The 15,706-nt window shown below is 43.1% G+C and overlaps 1 protein-coding gene across 1 annotated transcript in view; it reads right to left on the bottom strand.

Moving 5' to 3' along the window:
- ANOS1 (anosmin 1) overlaps nucleotides 1-15,149 on the bottom strand; it is a 148,092-nt gene extending 132,943 nt beyond the window's left edge. The window contains exon 1 of the mRNA XM_075522638.1: nucleotides 14,801-15,149. Within this exon, the coding sequence (XP_075378753.1) occupies nucleotides 14,801-15,148 (348 nt within the window). The 5' untranslated portion in view covers nucleotide 15,149. The remainder of the gene's footprint in view (nucleotides 1-14,800) is intronic.
- Between the last annotated feature and the right edge of the window lie 557 nt (nucleotides 15,150-15,706).

Here is a 15,706-nt window from a genome sequence, read left to right as displayed (position 1 = left end):
CAAATGGATAGAAAAACTACTAGATAAACACAAGCTGTAAAAACAAACAAGACACAGGAATCCTTGTGTCTCCACCACACTTGTGAGTTATGACTGCCTTCTTGTGGTTTCACAGACTTCACTCTTACCACTTCTAAGACTGATCTCAACTGAGGTCTTATTCTACTTAGCAGAAGTTTCTATCAATCTGTAAAAGAATCCAGATGAAATAAACTTCACTTCGCTAAGCAATAGGAGGAATTAAATACACTGACACTAACTTGAAGATATTAAAATTAAATATGGAATATCACACTCAGGCATATACTTTGGGCCAAATCCGGCACACATTTCTTGGGGTTAAGTAATCCAGTTGAAGGGAACAGAAACTAACTAATGGCATTAATATGGGAAGCAAAAATGGCTTGTCGACTATTTGTTTGTAGGCTCTATTTCAAAACCCCCACCCTTCCAAAATGCTAATGTGACTTTTTTGTCATGTCATAAAGTAGATTTGCTATACAAATGAAATAATGAGACAATAAAAGTATATGCAGGCTCAAGGATATGACAGAAACGTAGCCCACTGGGAAATTAACACTGAAAAGAACAAGATACATTCTAAAAATGTAATGCTTACTTACGCAAAATACAATATAAATGTAGACATACATGACCTATTTTAGTGTACTTGAAAAAAACACATCTGATTTACTAAAAAACAGTAATATTCCAGGTTTCAGAATTGTGTGCATGCTGCTTTTAATGCTGATTTGACTTTATAACTGAAAATTGTAGTCCATATTACTATTCTGTATAATTATAAGATTATTGGTTAGTTGGGTGATTCCCAACAGCATGTGATGTGGTACATTTACCACAGGCTGCATTCGCCTGCGCTCGCCTGCACTGCCTACCAGCTGATCATTCCAGAATCAGCTACAAACACCCCAGGGTGTCTCCACACTAGGAAGTCGTGTGAACCACAGGAACACATCTGTTGAGCAAAACAGCTGGTGTTGATGGACTTGATGTCTGCACTACACATATGTCAACTTCCCCTTTCCCTTTTCCTTCAACTAGTTCTAGCCTGGTCCCATGGACACAGTGGCTATTAGTCACTAAAGCACATTAGGTCCCCCTGGATCATCTCTTCTAGTTACGTTCACCCAGAAGAAATCCACGGCATGAACTCTCAGATTGGTCCATGATGTGAAAAAAAAGATGATCAAGATGCTCAGGAGACTCACTCCAAAAGCAAACTCTGATCCATGTTAAAACACTAATGTGTAGATGCACCTCAGACACTTCTAACATCTCCCACAAACACACAAGAGTAGTATTTCAGTGCTTCCTACTGGACTAGATTTTCCTCAGAAGCCACACTGCTTCAGGGCCATTCAGGGCAGTGTTGCTTTCTGGACTTGCAAAAGGCTTAGGGTTCTGGTGTCTCATGTTCCTAAGAAACTAAGAATTAAAAAAAAAAAAAGAATAACAGCCACACATTTTGAGATCATCTAAGATGTCCATTATAAATAGTCTAACTATAAACTATATGAACACAGAGGATACTCCATGCAGGTTGCATTGTCATGGAGTCATTTCTGATTACAAAACTGCTAAATGCATTGTACTACACACCGGCCATGGGCCATGTGATGTTTTACTGTATCTTCTCCTATTCTGTTCCGGTATGTATGGGAGGGACATCATTATATGCTACATTTGTATCTTTGGCAAGAATATGTATACACACCTGCCCTTAAAACTTAACAGCTCTTCAGTACCCATGTTATTATGACTCAATATCAGGCACCATCAAATTTTATGCTCACACTCTTGTACTTAACATACTAATTATTTCCAATACAATTGCATGAAATTCACATGATAAATTTCAGGAACGCATTTCCTTTCTCTTTGGCATGTGTTATTAGTTTACAAGATACCAAATATTTCAAGCAGTAGTAGAGGCCATATCCACCACCAGCTGATGGATACATATATTTTCATTTCCCTTTAAAAGAAAAACAAACAAATAAATGAATAAATTCCATACAGTACCTTTCTCAACAGAAAGTATTTGTGACAAATATCCCCGATCTTATTCCAATTGTCTTGATATATGTCCTGGTTTCAGCTGGGATAGAGGTAATTTTCTTCCTAGTAGTTGGTAGTGCTGTGTTTTGAACTGATTGATGAGTATAGAAATTACTATACAATTTCTCCTCTTTGATCAGTGAAAGGCAATGAGCTCAATAAACATCATTGCCAATATAAATATTTTGTTTCACTATCCCAAGTTCTTTTTATATTGTAAAAGCAGGTAGAAAAGTGTAGTCTCAGCAGTAAAAAACAGCACAAATAATGATCCTACAGATGAAATATGCAGTCTAAAATTTGACTATAGTTATACATTGGTAGTTCCACAGACCCATCCATATTTCTAAATAAAGTTTTCTATACAAAAATCCTATTTTAGAAGAATTACTGAGGTGCATAGCAAAACTCTCAAAAGTAACTAGTGTCAAAATTGACACAGTCCTTGGAGCTCTAACAGTTGTTTAAAACAGTCTTTGGGGATTTTTTCCTTTTTCCATAGAAGACCTGGCTCAGTGAGTGAAGTGCACCTCACCAAACCTGGGATTTTCTAGAAACATTTGCAAAAGGGTTCTGTGGTCATTCAGGAATTAAAGAACTGTCCAAATTAAAATGACCCTTGGACTCATAAACAGAACAGCGTATCTTCAATCTGAACAAAAAACAACACAATATTGTTAACAGACACTCAGAAAGCACTAATTCAAAAAAACATGTCACCCACACAAAAAAAGCTTTCACCGCAACAGTTAAAGCATCATTTCAGGAAGAAGTCTTATTTCCCAGACTTATTTTAATTGCTACACTCTTTCCATACATCTGCCTTCATTGTAGACATTACAAAAAGACAGACAAGATTTAATGGGTACAGTTTAATTAGCCCACAACTTTATTGTCTCATCGCTAAAGCACAACCTAACAACAAATCACACCGTGCAAGTTAACACTCTTCTCTCCATTGCTCCTATTGGTTTGGCCCTCAGCCTGTCCCTTACCAATCCAGCTCTCACTTCTGCAGAAACCCACCACACAGGACTGCCACTTTAAGCCAATCATAAAGACTGGCAGATGCCAGTTACGTACTGGTAAGGTACCACGTATCACATCACGTAGTAAATGTCCTCCTAATTGTATCATGTAACAAAGAGGTAGTCATGGCCCCCTTTCCTTGACTTTATCTCAGTGCTGCTCTCTTTCCTCAGTTCCCAGACCTGTAAACCCTGTTAGTATTTCTCTCCAGACCACATTTATACTCCCATCCTATTTTAAGGAACTGCAACAGCTCCCAGAACAGCAAAGGCTGCAATGACATTGTGATGACAATGGATGAAAACCAGGCATCAAGTGAAGGAGCACATAGAAGGGTGGGTGAGTCTTTCCCTTTCCACTTGAAATTTAACATGCTTGTTAACCTGATCCTAGCTGGGATCCTTCGGCCCTGCAACACCATAGTATATTCCTGAAAGAAGAGCTAGCTTTTTAATGCAGGTTATAATACATACAATCCATTTCTTCCAGTTTTCTTAGGAGCTTTTTCCAGTTCATTAAGAACTGTATGCCACAGGAAACATACATTACATGGGACAATTGCTGCAGTCCAGTCTTCTAGATCACCCTGCAACCAGCCTAAGACTGTGAAAGGCTAGATGAGAGGGAGAGGAAATCAACATGAAATTCTATTATTTGAGAAAGACACAACATAGTAAAACTACTTATACAGTTCAAGCTACAGGGATATTAACTGGATCTGTCTACAGTAACAATCTTCAGTGGAAGATTTACATTGCCTCATCATATTGTCATAAAATTTTCCACAAACATAAAAGCCTTTCATGTGCCAGCTTTCTAGAATACAGTCCGATAACTAGCTAATGAAGACATACCATAAAAAGAAAATAAATCTCTCTTCAAGGCAGGACTGAAGCATTTGTCATTAACACGTCTGGTTACCAGAGATACAGCTGTTATGCAGAGCAATCATTTCCTGACAGGTCCATCATGTTTCAGACACTTCTGGCATCAGGTGAAAGAGTTAAAAATTAAGACAGGTTAATTTGCATTGAAGTTATTGACAGGCTTGTAATATGAGAGGTGTCAAAGCTCAGCCTAAGTCCCTGCCCAAGCAACAGTATTTTAAAACCTCTGGTTAATGTAAACAATTGGATAAGGGATTTTCACATAATTCCACTGCAAGGATCACACGAGTTCTAAAACCTAGAATTTTCTTTTATATCTTTGATCTAAATTAACAGTCACAAAAGAAAAACATTATAACATATAGCCTTAAGTTCATAAAATGTGGACAACTGAGGTTAATACCAGTTGTCAACATCTTGAATTATCAGCAGGCTTTTTATATTAAAATTTTGTTTCTCTTTCTTAAATCACCTATTTTTGCAGAACTGAAAATATTTCTGTTGTTCCACCTTTGGAAAGTCTCAGATACTGGTGGCGTGCACCAGGAATTCTATTCCAATTATAAATGTTTCCTTCCATTTTACCAGCCTTCTCACCAATTGCATAAAGCAATTAAGAAAGACAGTGAAGTGAAGTGGGTTGTGGTACTACAGATATGTTGATAATACTCAAGTTTCTTTTTCATTGGACTGAGGAGCTCTGCTTGATTTGCTTTCTCAGTGGGAAGGTCATGGATGAGAACAACTTGACTGAGGCTCGATCTATACCAGATGGATCTACTAGGTATGAGCAAGCATCTTAGGGGCATGAAAATTTGACATCTGCTCCTATTATTAAGAGGATAAGCCACGCCTGTTGATGAAACTTACAGGGATGCTTTGGAATCCCTGAGGGCACCTGTATACATAGAGTAACAATCAGTAACTGGGCAATATCTCATTTAAAAAAAAAACAAAAAAAACAAAAAAAAAACATTTATTTACTGACTTTAGTGGTACTCAGCTCTGGTTACATAAAAAATTGCTTCTACCTTCCCTTCCCATCTGAAGGAATTTCTTCTAAAAATATCTTAATTTGAAGTCAAGGTACTTTGCATCTGGCAAATAACTGCCAATTCAGTTTTACTTTGTCCTAATGGCATAGTATCATTTACTACCACTCTGAATTGTAAAGAATGATGTCAAGATGCAGTAAGATGGTATTTAACAAATTCATGTTAATTGTCTTTAAACAGCATACTGGGATTTTTCTTGGTTTTATCTATAAATTCTGAACAGACATTTCCAGTACATTTGCACTGGCCTAAGCTTATTTCCATTGAAACCACTCGATACATTACTATCAATTGTAGGTATAAAAGACTCAGGCCAGCAATGAAAGCTCCAGAAAAATCCTGTATTAAGCTATTAATCATATAAATGGGAGAACTGATAAGTATCAGTCAGAAGGCTGAAAGATCTCCAGCTAAAGAAAACAATATGAGCTTACACTACATTAACGTGTAAAGCTTTTTAGTCTTCAAAACTACCTGTGAGTCATGCTTTCTATCCCAAAACAAAGGCAGCCAGTATATTCTTTAGGAAACTCTAAATGTTCATTCCTTTCTACAATTTGGAAAATGGCTGAGGTTAGGTTTAACTTTCAAGGTTAGTCCACATTGCTGCTCTTTTCTTCTACTTAAGAAAAGGAAGGGTTTGAACATCAGAAGGAGGCTTGAAACAATTATTATTCGCTGTTGCACATTTATTGCCACTGTAATTACAGCTTTGGTGCTGTCCAGTGCTCAAATGTAAATGTGTGTATTTCTGTGATTACACTAAATCTTTTACAAAATGAGCTAATATGCTGCATGTGCAGCGTCAAATGCATTCCTACTCCAGTTAGTCAATGAGGATCCATTGGATAGAAAATGCATGAAATTTACCAAAAGCCTATTGTCTTTCACACTGTTTATTCAATGTTTTTAACTAAAAAAAAAAAAATCCAACAGTAGGCTGCTAGCTGCAAAAAATCTACATCTTCTTTCCTTATTTATTCTGACAAACATGTCCCATAGCTGCTACTAAGTACTATATGAAGAGTGACACACACTTCATTAATTGAATGTGTTTTACCTCTTTGTGTCAGTTTAACCCCAAATATTCCTTCCACCTGCTGCAGATCCAGACTGACCAACACTTGGCTAATTCATGATCTCTCAGTTCATAGTTGCATAGAAAGAAATCTCAAAACAGAAGAAAGCCTCAAGCTCTCCTAGTTCCAGTTCCTTTCCCAAAATTGCTAGATACAAATCAAATATCAACATATTATAGGCTCTTGGTGACTAAGAAAAATGGGGGAAGGTAATGATGTGATTCATTATTGTCTAGCTGTATTTATACAGTAATGTTTTCAAAGGATCTATAACCATCACCTAATTACAAAAAAAAAAAAAAGAAAAACCACCCAGTTGAATTAGTTTCTATGTAGGAACACAAATTCTGAAAAAAATTGACAGTCACTGTATTAGGACACATTATTATTATTATTAATATTACTGTTATCACCTCTTCCTCAGTGTTCAACTATTTCCTGCCTCACATATCTGTTCATCCATGTACTAAATTCCAACAAAACCCAAAGTCTTCCAGCAAGTGAGGTTAAGAAATGAATTTATAGTGTCTAGGTCCAAAAATGCCCTGAGGCCTGACTGGAAGGTTCCAGTAGTACAAAGAAATAATTAACAGTTAAAAAGCGTTATCAATTAACTACAAATGATGTATAGCCTGAGATCTATGGCCTAAATCACGAGATGAGAAACCATGTTCGTGTATCTGAACTGTGATTACTTGTGTTCTTTTTTTTAATGTAAGTTAATGTGAAGATAACTCCCCTAAAGAGTAATCCATAAAAAAGAAAAACAGAACTATGCTTATAAATTCTTATAAGAATGGCAAGGAAGGTTGAACTATGTTTGCACTGGATTAAATGAGTACATTATTCTCACCCAAACTTCACCATCAACCACAATCTCTGACTGTCTGGACAGAAGACATTTGTTCTGAAGCAATCCTATTATTCCCCTCATATTATCTTATTACAGGAACCACGGCAGCTGGATTGCAACCCGCACAGGCAGAAAAAACAAAGTCTTCACTACCTTGGCTATGTTTGCAGTTTGAGTTGTGACCACTTGAGAAATTACAGTGGCAGCAGTTTGTCAAACTTCTGACTTGAAAGACAACATCGTTGTAGTAGACGGTGCCCAACATACTGCCTGGGGAGGCCACTTCACTTTCTCTACTGTATGGGAATAAAACATATGTACAGCTCTTCTCTCATCACATGACCAAACTTTACTATATATGTGCAATACAGTAAATCCAGCACTTCCGAAAATGCATAGAACACATGCATAAGAAGATTCAAAGCTTTTCCTGAAGAACCGGGATTACATGTATTCTGAATTAAATACTAAGTAAATCACAGTACTGACTCAAGAGAGCAGGCTGCCATCACCAGAACATATTTCTGGTTGAAAACTCTCCAGAGAGTAAGTTCATAATGTTTGGAGAGCAGGAATTGTTCAGAAAGCTAAAGTAGCCTGTTCTTTTGTCCCTCTTTTCTCACAATCCACCAATGTGGTTAAAGTCTTTCCTAAAGACAGAAATGAGGAGCAAGCTGCCACCACCAGGACACACTCAGCCCATAAACTGCCTCCAGGCTCCCAAGTTACTTTTAGGAAAGAAATGAATAAAAACAAGCTGAAAAGAAGCCAGCCATAGGTCAGCAGCATTACGTGGACAGGCTGCACACTTGAGCACCCCTGGTCTAGAACAAACTTGATGTTTATTTGCCTGCATTGGTATACATGACAGGACCACAAATTAGCTAGAATTTTGTGGTGAATTTTCTTGGAGGTTTTACCTGTAACTGGACTTTCCAATGAAGACAAAAGGATTTTCAAACCACATTTTTACTACACTACAGACAAGAAAAATTAACCTTTTTAAACCAAGTAAAACTCCATGCAGCTGAGAAGAACAGAAATAAAAAATATTTACAAACAACTCTTCCTACGCCCTTTGTGTCTGTTCTCTGTTTCCAGCCTTAGTTTCAATTAATTGTGTCACAACAAAATCTACAGTCCCCTCTACTAGACAATTTCTCGTCCCAGCATTGTGTGCCTGATGGAGGTCACCTGTCTCCAAACTTCTGCCTTCTGAGACTCTCTGTCTCTTCTTTTGCCTCTCCTGCAAGTTCTGGAGCCATGCCTTCCTCAGGAATCTCAGCTGCTTACCAGGGGAGTCACTCCCTTTGCAAGCTTGAGTCAAGTCACTTCTATTTTAAAGGAACATAATGTAACATACAGACCAAGAAAAAAACAAAGCAAAACATGAAGTGTCCATAAAGGTATAATAAGCCACAGGGTTTTTTTCTGGTGAAAGATGCATGTATTTTCCTGTATTATATTTTGCATACATTAATATTTGTACGTAACTTTGATGTCATACCTCTTTGACAGTCTAGAGACACACTGGTGAAAATATGGTTCACAGAAGTCAATGGAAATTTGATAAAAACTTCTGTCTGGCGTTGTTGCCCAAATCTGGAAATATCTGATATTCTTTTTGGTGGATGGAAATGAACATGTGATTCTTTTTAATCAGAGATGAAAGGAACAGTACTCAACTTTCAAGTTTAAAGGGTCCACTTACCTTTCAACACCCCCAGTTCTCCATCTTCATGTCCTGTGATCTCTTGGACATTAAAAGACTAAAAAAGGGATACAACTAGAGTTGGGATACCAAGTTCACAGCACTCTTCTTCTTTGTTGACAAAAGCCGCATGGACCTAGTGCTCATACATGGACCTGATCCAGCTGAAATCAACAGAAGGCTTTTCATGGACTTCAAAGGTCTTTGAAATACAAGGCCTTATAAGGCTCAGCTGTGGGAAAGGTCAAAAAATGAAGATTCTTGGTGTAAACTCCTAGGCAAGGGTTTTTTTGGTGTAAGGTTTACATTTGCTAGCCACTGACTACTTAATATCAATACAAATGTGTCTTTCTTCTGTATCCTATTCCTGATACTCGGTCGTTAATTGTATTTTCAATCTTTAAAAATATGGATGCTAAATAATTGCACTTTCTTTTTCTGTTTACAGAAGTTGGATATGTACTCAAACCCAGATAATCACAGAAAGCAAAAATGCACACAGAATAGCCAATGGAGATGTAAACCAGCTTGTGAATAACAATCTCCATTTGTAGACACACATAAATTCAGCACTCAGTCTTAAGAAGTTTGCCCTTTGCAAAATGACAAATGTTCAGCATCTGGGAAATCAGTCTGGTTTTCAAGCTGTCTCAGAAATGTATTGGGTTTTTTTTCCTTATAGGACACTTACTAAACCAAACACATTTAAATACAGTTCAGAGCACTAGTTAATCACAGAGACAACCCATATGCAGACAATGAATAATGTTTTAGTAATAGTTTTAATAGGAATGCTACCTAGCTTATAACCTTTCAGTCCATAGTAAGTGGATATATGTTTGAATGGAAAAAGGATTTACATTTTAGAACTCCCAGTGTTTTTCTTTCAAAAGTTTTCTAATGCTTTTCAAGAGCAACATCTCCTCCTCCCCAACACACGCCTGCGACATTCAAACTACGCTTTGCCAATATTTTCTATATGGAAAACGTCTGCGTCAAAACATATTAGTAACTTTCTATCGATTTTATTGCATTTGGTATCAGGTACATTTACCAAATTAACAGCAATTTTAATTGTATGAACAAGAGTAAGATAGCATAAAGAATTTTTTTCTAATATGTAAGCATCCACAAGTAAAATGTGAGAAAAGTATCTTGGCAACTTTTATTGTTCAATACAATTGCTTACCATTCACTTACGTTTTCATACAGTTCATTTGATTTGTATTTAAAACTTACACTTGAGGCACAGCCAAACATTCTAATTTGGGAAAGCAATGGTCAAGGTTAAGGTCCTAAAGTAATGGTCAAGGTTAAGGTCCCAAATTTGAGTAATCAAAACTGCTAGAAAACAATGACCAGGCTCTGTAACCCCTGCACTCATATCAACTGTGCAAGCCTTCACTGATGCCAAAGGGATTTGAGTTCGGTTGTGAGACGGTGAACATAACTCCCACTGAAATCAGGGAGGTTCATACCAGACCAGGATACAACTGCAAAGACTAACTGTGGCTCAGTTCCACAACAGGGTGACATGCAGGTGTTTTCACTAGATGCAACCATCATTATTCAAAACAAACCTTTCGTCTTCAAAGTTTTTACATAAGATCATGTTAGAAGATCTGTGCACCTCTTTTTCACGACAGCATATCTCAATAATAAGAGCATACCAAATGCCAGAATAATTATCCAGATCATACGCCATATGACCAATAAAGACAGAAGAATGATTGGGAATTTTAACAAGTTTTGAGAAAATCAGAAAGTAATGACAAATGTTTAAATTTGTCTGCGGAAAGAAGTTAACAGCAGTGTGCTTATGAGACATATGAAAGTCAGAATTATTTAACACAAGGAATATTTTTGGAAAGGAGATGAGTACTGAAATGGCAACAGAAGCAGATGGCACACATTTCCTAAGTAGTAACATGTAGAAAAGATTGTGAACATGTCCCAAAAGATCTAAGCAAACTCGGTGCCCGGGCAGCCTATCCATTGGAACTGAAACATTCCAGGAATAACACACTACATATCTACTACATCTCATTACAAAAGTACTACATATCTTTTCAAAAGATTTCATGAAAAGTAATTCAGGGTTTTGGAATTATTCAAGACAGTTACAATAAATGGTTTCTTCATGATCTCCATCTTCCCTACAGCAGAGCCCAGAGAGGCACATGCACCCTAGACTTTCAGCCTAGCCTACAGCCTGACCTACATCTGGAATCAATTGCAGATTTTTGCAGGTGCAGTCACTTTGGAGTTACAAGCAATTTGAAGGCAGATGTGCTGGCATTTAGACAACTGGCTGCCTGAATAGTAGGTAAAATCTGGTATTGGGTATCTAGAGGTAGTCACTTGCACACTATTTGCTTGCAGATATAAAATCTGAGAACCTTTTATTATTTATTTAACAGAATTGCCTGTTTTTCCTCAAAAACTTCAGTTGTCCTGACAGGCAACAGTCTATCTATAACAGTGAAAACAACCTCCTACCACCATATAGTTATCAGTCATTCAATATAACAAACTTTTAAGGCCTTATTATTCCCTCTTACAGCTATTAAACATGATGCAACATATAGATCTATTAGCTTAAAATAACATTTTTCCATACTGTCAAAACCAATTTTGAGTTAGCCTTAGCTGATCTAGCTTAGTACTAATTCCTAAGTACTAATTCCTAGTATATTACTATTAGATTTACACTAAATCACACTTACAAGGGGAAATCCCTCAATAATTTCCCTTCATATATCACGAAACTGGCTTACCACTTGAGGGATGTCTATGCTGTTTCAAAAGTTTCAACTGTAACTCATCCACTACTCAAATAAATTAGCTTAGGTATAAATACAAAACCACTATGTGACCAAGCTCACCCACACTGTTGCTGATATGCTTTTAAACAGTACCCATCTGAATGAGTTTAAAGCAGTATCTCATTGGCCTGGTTTCAGCTGAGATAGAGTTAATTATTTTCTTTATAGTGGCTGGTATGGGGCTATGTTTTGGATTTGTGCTGAAAACAGCATTGATAATACAGAGATGTTTTAGTTGTTGCTGCACTAGTCAAGGACTTTTCAGCTTCCTGTGCTCTGCCAGGTGCAGAAGAAGCTGGGAGAGGGCATAGCCAGGACAGCTGACCCCAACTGACCACAGGGATATTCCATACCATATGATGGTATATAATATATATGGCTCATATATGGCTCATATTATATATGGCTCAGTATATAAAACTGGGGAAGAAGAAGGAAGGGGGGGACGTTCGGAGTGATGGCGTAGTAGAATAATTTTCTACTGAGAATGCACCTTTAAAATAGGCTTAGAACTGCTTCCCAAATGTAAATTAACAAATAGAATTTTTTTGGTTTTTATAAGGAACACCTCTCTTGACCCTTTCACAAATAGGGATGGTAAAGAAAAATGGGTGAAAATTCTCTGTGGGGGAAAATGAATGAAAATCTCTTGTGAGCATTTTGGAAATTTGAAAAATATCATCTGGCATTCAAACAAGGGAGCCAGCAGATATAGAATTAATCCTGATATCCTGTTCATACATCTTCACCCTCATTCCCTGCAAAAGGTTGTTAGTGATGTGGTTTTGGTACCATGAACTATGTGAAATAAACTCTCTATGAAGTGTTGGGGAGTCCACCTCCCCTGAAGCATCCATCTGCTGTCTCCCTGACCCCCACCGCTGAGGCCGTATCTAAAGCAGGGCTGGGAAATGAGTGGGTCAGTCTTCTTTCAATTCTTGTCCTAACTGGGAGACACTAGAGTTCCTTCCAGCTCCAGTTGGGACGAGCTAGTCTTTAGTTCGTTTCAAAGGTTGAATCAGATTACAAGATAAGTGGGCATCTCTGAAATGAAAAGAACTCCAGAAAATGCTACCAGTTGAGATGAAAGGGGGAGGGTGGGGGGAAGGGGTAGAAGGAGAGAGAAGAGAGGGGGATGAAAGGACCCTACCCTTTAGCCCTCATGGAATAATATGGCCCAGACCTGCTTGTCCTACAGTCCACTGTGTATTACCAGTCTCCTGTGAGAACACTGCATGCTTGCTGTACTCTAAAACTCTCCTCCTTTCCCTCATTAAAAGGCAATGGCAAGCTTAACTTTTATAAACAAGAGCACTTTATCGTCCAAACATTACAGTCATTTCATGTCTAGCATGAGTTTAATCCCTGGTAATTTAGATAAATTACCCTGTGCTTTAGCAGGTTGGGGTTAAAACTCCGAGATTTTCAACTGATTACAAAAAACCCAGGCAGTTATCAAGTCCTAACTGAGTAATTTGCAGCTTATTTCACCCCGGCTAATTAAAACGTAATCACTATTGTTTGGCAATGTGCATTCTGTCAGCAGTTTTACGTCGGAAAAGAAATCTTGCCAAGAAAACACAAAAAAAGCCTTTCACCAGGAATTGGCTTGATCTAAACTGCCTCTTTAGCCACTGAAACTGTAAAACAAGTAAGTTACAACCGCCTGACAGCGCAATAAAAATTACTAATCCCTCTCCACGATAATGAACTATTTTAATGGGTACCCTCCTTTCAAGCCGTCCCGCGGGCGCAGACCACGCTGACAGCGAGCGCTCCGCCGCCCCCGCCCAGCTCGCGGGCAGGGCAGCCCCTTCCCCGCCCGCCGCGGGGTGCGTCCCCGGCCCCTTTAGCCCAAACCCGGTCACAGGCACCGAACACCTCCTGCTGCCGTTGAAGCGAACACGTTAAGCTTCCTTTCCACGCTTTTTAAAGCGGGCCATCCCGCAATACCTCTCATAGCAGCCTTCTGCGCCCACGCCTCAGCGCCGAACGCTGCTTTGCCCACAGCATCTGCCCGAGGGGCTCCGGTTTCTCACGGCGAGGGAAGCAGAGGGCAAGCGAGCGGCGCGCTCCCCGCTTGGTCCCCTGCAAGCTGCAGGGACGTGCCGTCCCGGGAGGTGGAGGTGGCTGCCTTCCCACCGGGCTGGCCAGCCCTTTCTAAAAGGGGCTTGGGGGCTAGGGAGGGAGAAGGGCTAGCAGCTCAGGAGGGTTTCCGCCGTTTGGATGGAGCCGACTCGGTTTAATACTTGCACAATGCAGGACAGGTGGGGAAGGGCGAAGGGAAAGGTGCGTGTGTAACTGGAAGACGGGAAACGACGGGCAGATCCCCGCTGCTGTTACACCACCTCCCGCACCGCTTCCAGCACAGCCGCTTTCGCGGCTCACTCTCCCGCGTTTCATTTTATACCCCGCAGGTCTCCCGCCACTTCAACCCCATTTTCCCCCGCTTCATCCCCATTTCCCCACTCCCGTTAGGCAGAGATGTGCCCCTCTGTTTCAGAAAAATACTGTTACCCCCACCCTCACCTTCCAGGAGGTCTGAACCAAGTATTACACGTTCCCGATCACCGTTCTTAAAAAATAAGCTCAAACTTTCCCACCAGGCCGGAGAAGCGAACCACCCGCGGGCGGCAGGGCGCAACGACTCGCCCGGCCCGCAGGCAGGCGGAGCCCCGCGGGATCGCCCGAGCACCGCCCGCTGCTCGAAAGCCCAAGCGCACCCCCGGCCCGGGAGCACCGTGCTGCGGCCGCGCCGCCCGCCCCACGGTCTCGGCCATCACCGGAGGAGTGGCGGGGGCCCGTCCCGCCGTGCAGGGGCAGCGGCAGGGCGCGCCGAGCACCTGCGAGGAGCCGGGGCAGAGCGGTGCCCCCGCCTCGTCCCGCCGCGGGCTCAGCCCAGCCGGCCGGCGAGCAGCTGACAAGCGTGTGGCGGGGCGCGGCGTGCCGGGAGCCCCACGATCCGCCGCCTCCTCCCGGCGACCAGCCGCGCGGGGAGCCCGGCCGGCACCCACACGCACCGGCGGGTCTCGGCGCTGCCCCGGGGCCGTGCCCACCTGTCCGCCGCCTCCAGGTGCCGGCGGCGGCACCCGCAACGCGCCCGCCATCCCTTGGGGAAACGGCCCCCCAAGTTTGCCAAGAGGCGCTCCGGCCCCGGCCGTCCTTCCCGCGCCCGCCGCGCCGGTGCCGGTGCCGCGGGACGCCCACCCGCCGGGCGGGCCGGGCGGCGGCAGCGGCAGCGGGCCGGCGGCGGAGCCCCCCTGCCCGGCGCCATGCCCCTACCTGGAAATGCTTGAAGAAGGCGGAGATGCGGGTGATCTGGAGGCTCAGGCACCTGGAGGTGCATCTGGCGGTGGAGAAAGCCTCGTCCTGCCTGCGGGCGGCGGCGGCGGCGCCAGCCCCCGGCCCGGCGGGGCTGCCGCAGGCGGCCGTTATCCAGAGGAGCAGGGCGAGGGACGCGCCGGGCGCCCTCCGCACCATCGCTCCGCGGGAGAGGAGGGCACGGGGGCGGCCGGGCGCTGCGGGGGGCGGCAGGCGCCGGGGTAAGCTCCCGCTCGGCGGGCTGGTGCCGGGCTGCGCTGGGGGCAGACACCTCCGCGCCGCAGAAACTACACAAGAAAGTTCAATCATTCAACTCCCCGCCCGCCCGCCCCGGCCCACCGCCCTCCCCCGCCCGGCAGCGGGCGGGCCGAGGCTGACAGCGGCCGCGCCATTGGCTGCGCCGAGCGCCAGTGGCGGGGCGGGCGGGCCGTGCGGCCGCCGGCAGGTCGGCCGGCGGGGCCGCCGCGGGCCGCCGGAGCCCTCCCCGCACGCCGCCACCTGTGGGGCACGGGGCGGGCGGCGGCCGCGGCGCCGCTCGCCCCGTCCTCGCACACGCGCGGGCGCGGCGGGGGTGCCGCCCCGCTGGCGCAGAGCCGGGCGCCGGGGACGCGCGGCCCGCGCCCGACCCGCCCGGCCGTTGGCAACCGGCCGTTAGCGCGGGGCCGCGGCCGGCGGCGTGGGGCCCGGCCCGCTGCCCGCGGCTCCACGCCGGGCTCAGCCCTGTCACGCTGCGCTGCCGGCCCTTGCGCTGCCGGAGGGGACCGGCGCAGCCCGCCCGTGGCTTTGTGTGTCAGCAGCCCTGCTAAGGGGCCGGTCCTCAAAGCCTTGCCTGGGTTAGTCCCTTTTATTTCTTCTTTTGTTTTTTTA

Source organism: Mycteria americana, chromosome 1, assembly GCF_035582795.1.
Source record: "Mycteria americana isolate JAX WOST 10 ecotype Jacksonville Zoo and Gardens chromosome 1, USCA_MyAme_1.0, whole genome shotgun sequence".
NCBI lineage: Eukaryota > Metazoa > Chordata > Aves > Ciconiiformes > Ciconiidae > Mycteria > Mycteria americana.
Note: the sequence above shows the minus strand (reverse complement) of the source record. Positions and strands in the feature narration are given on the sequence as shown.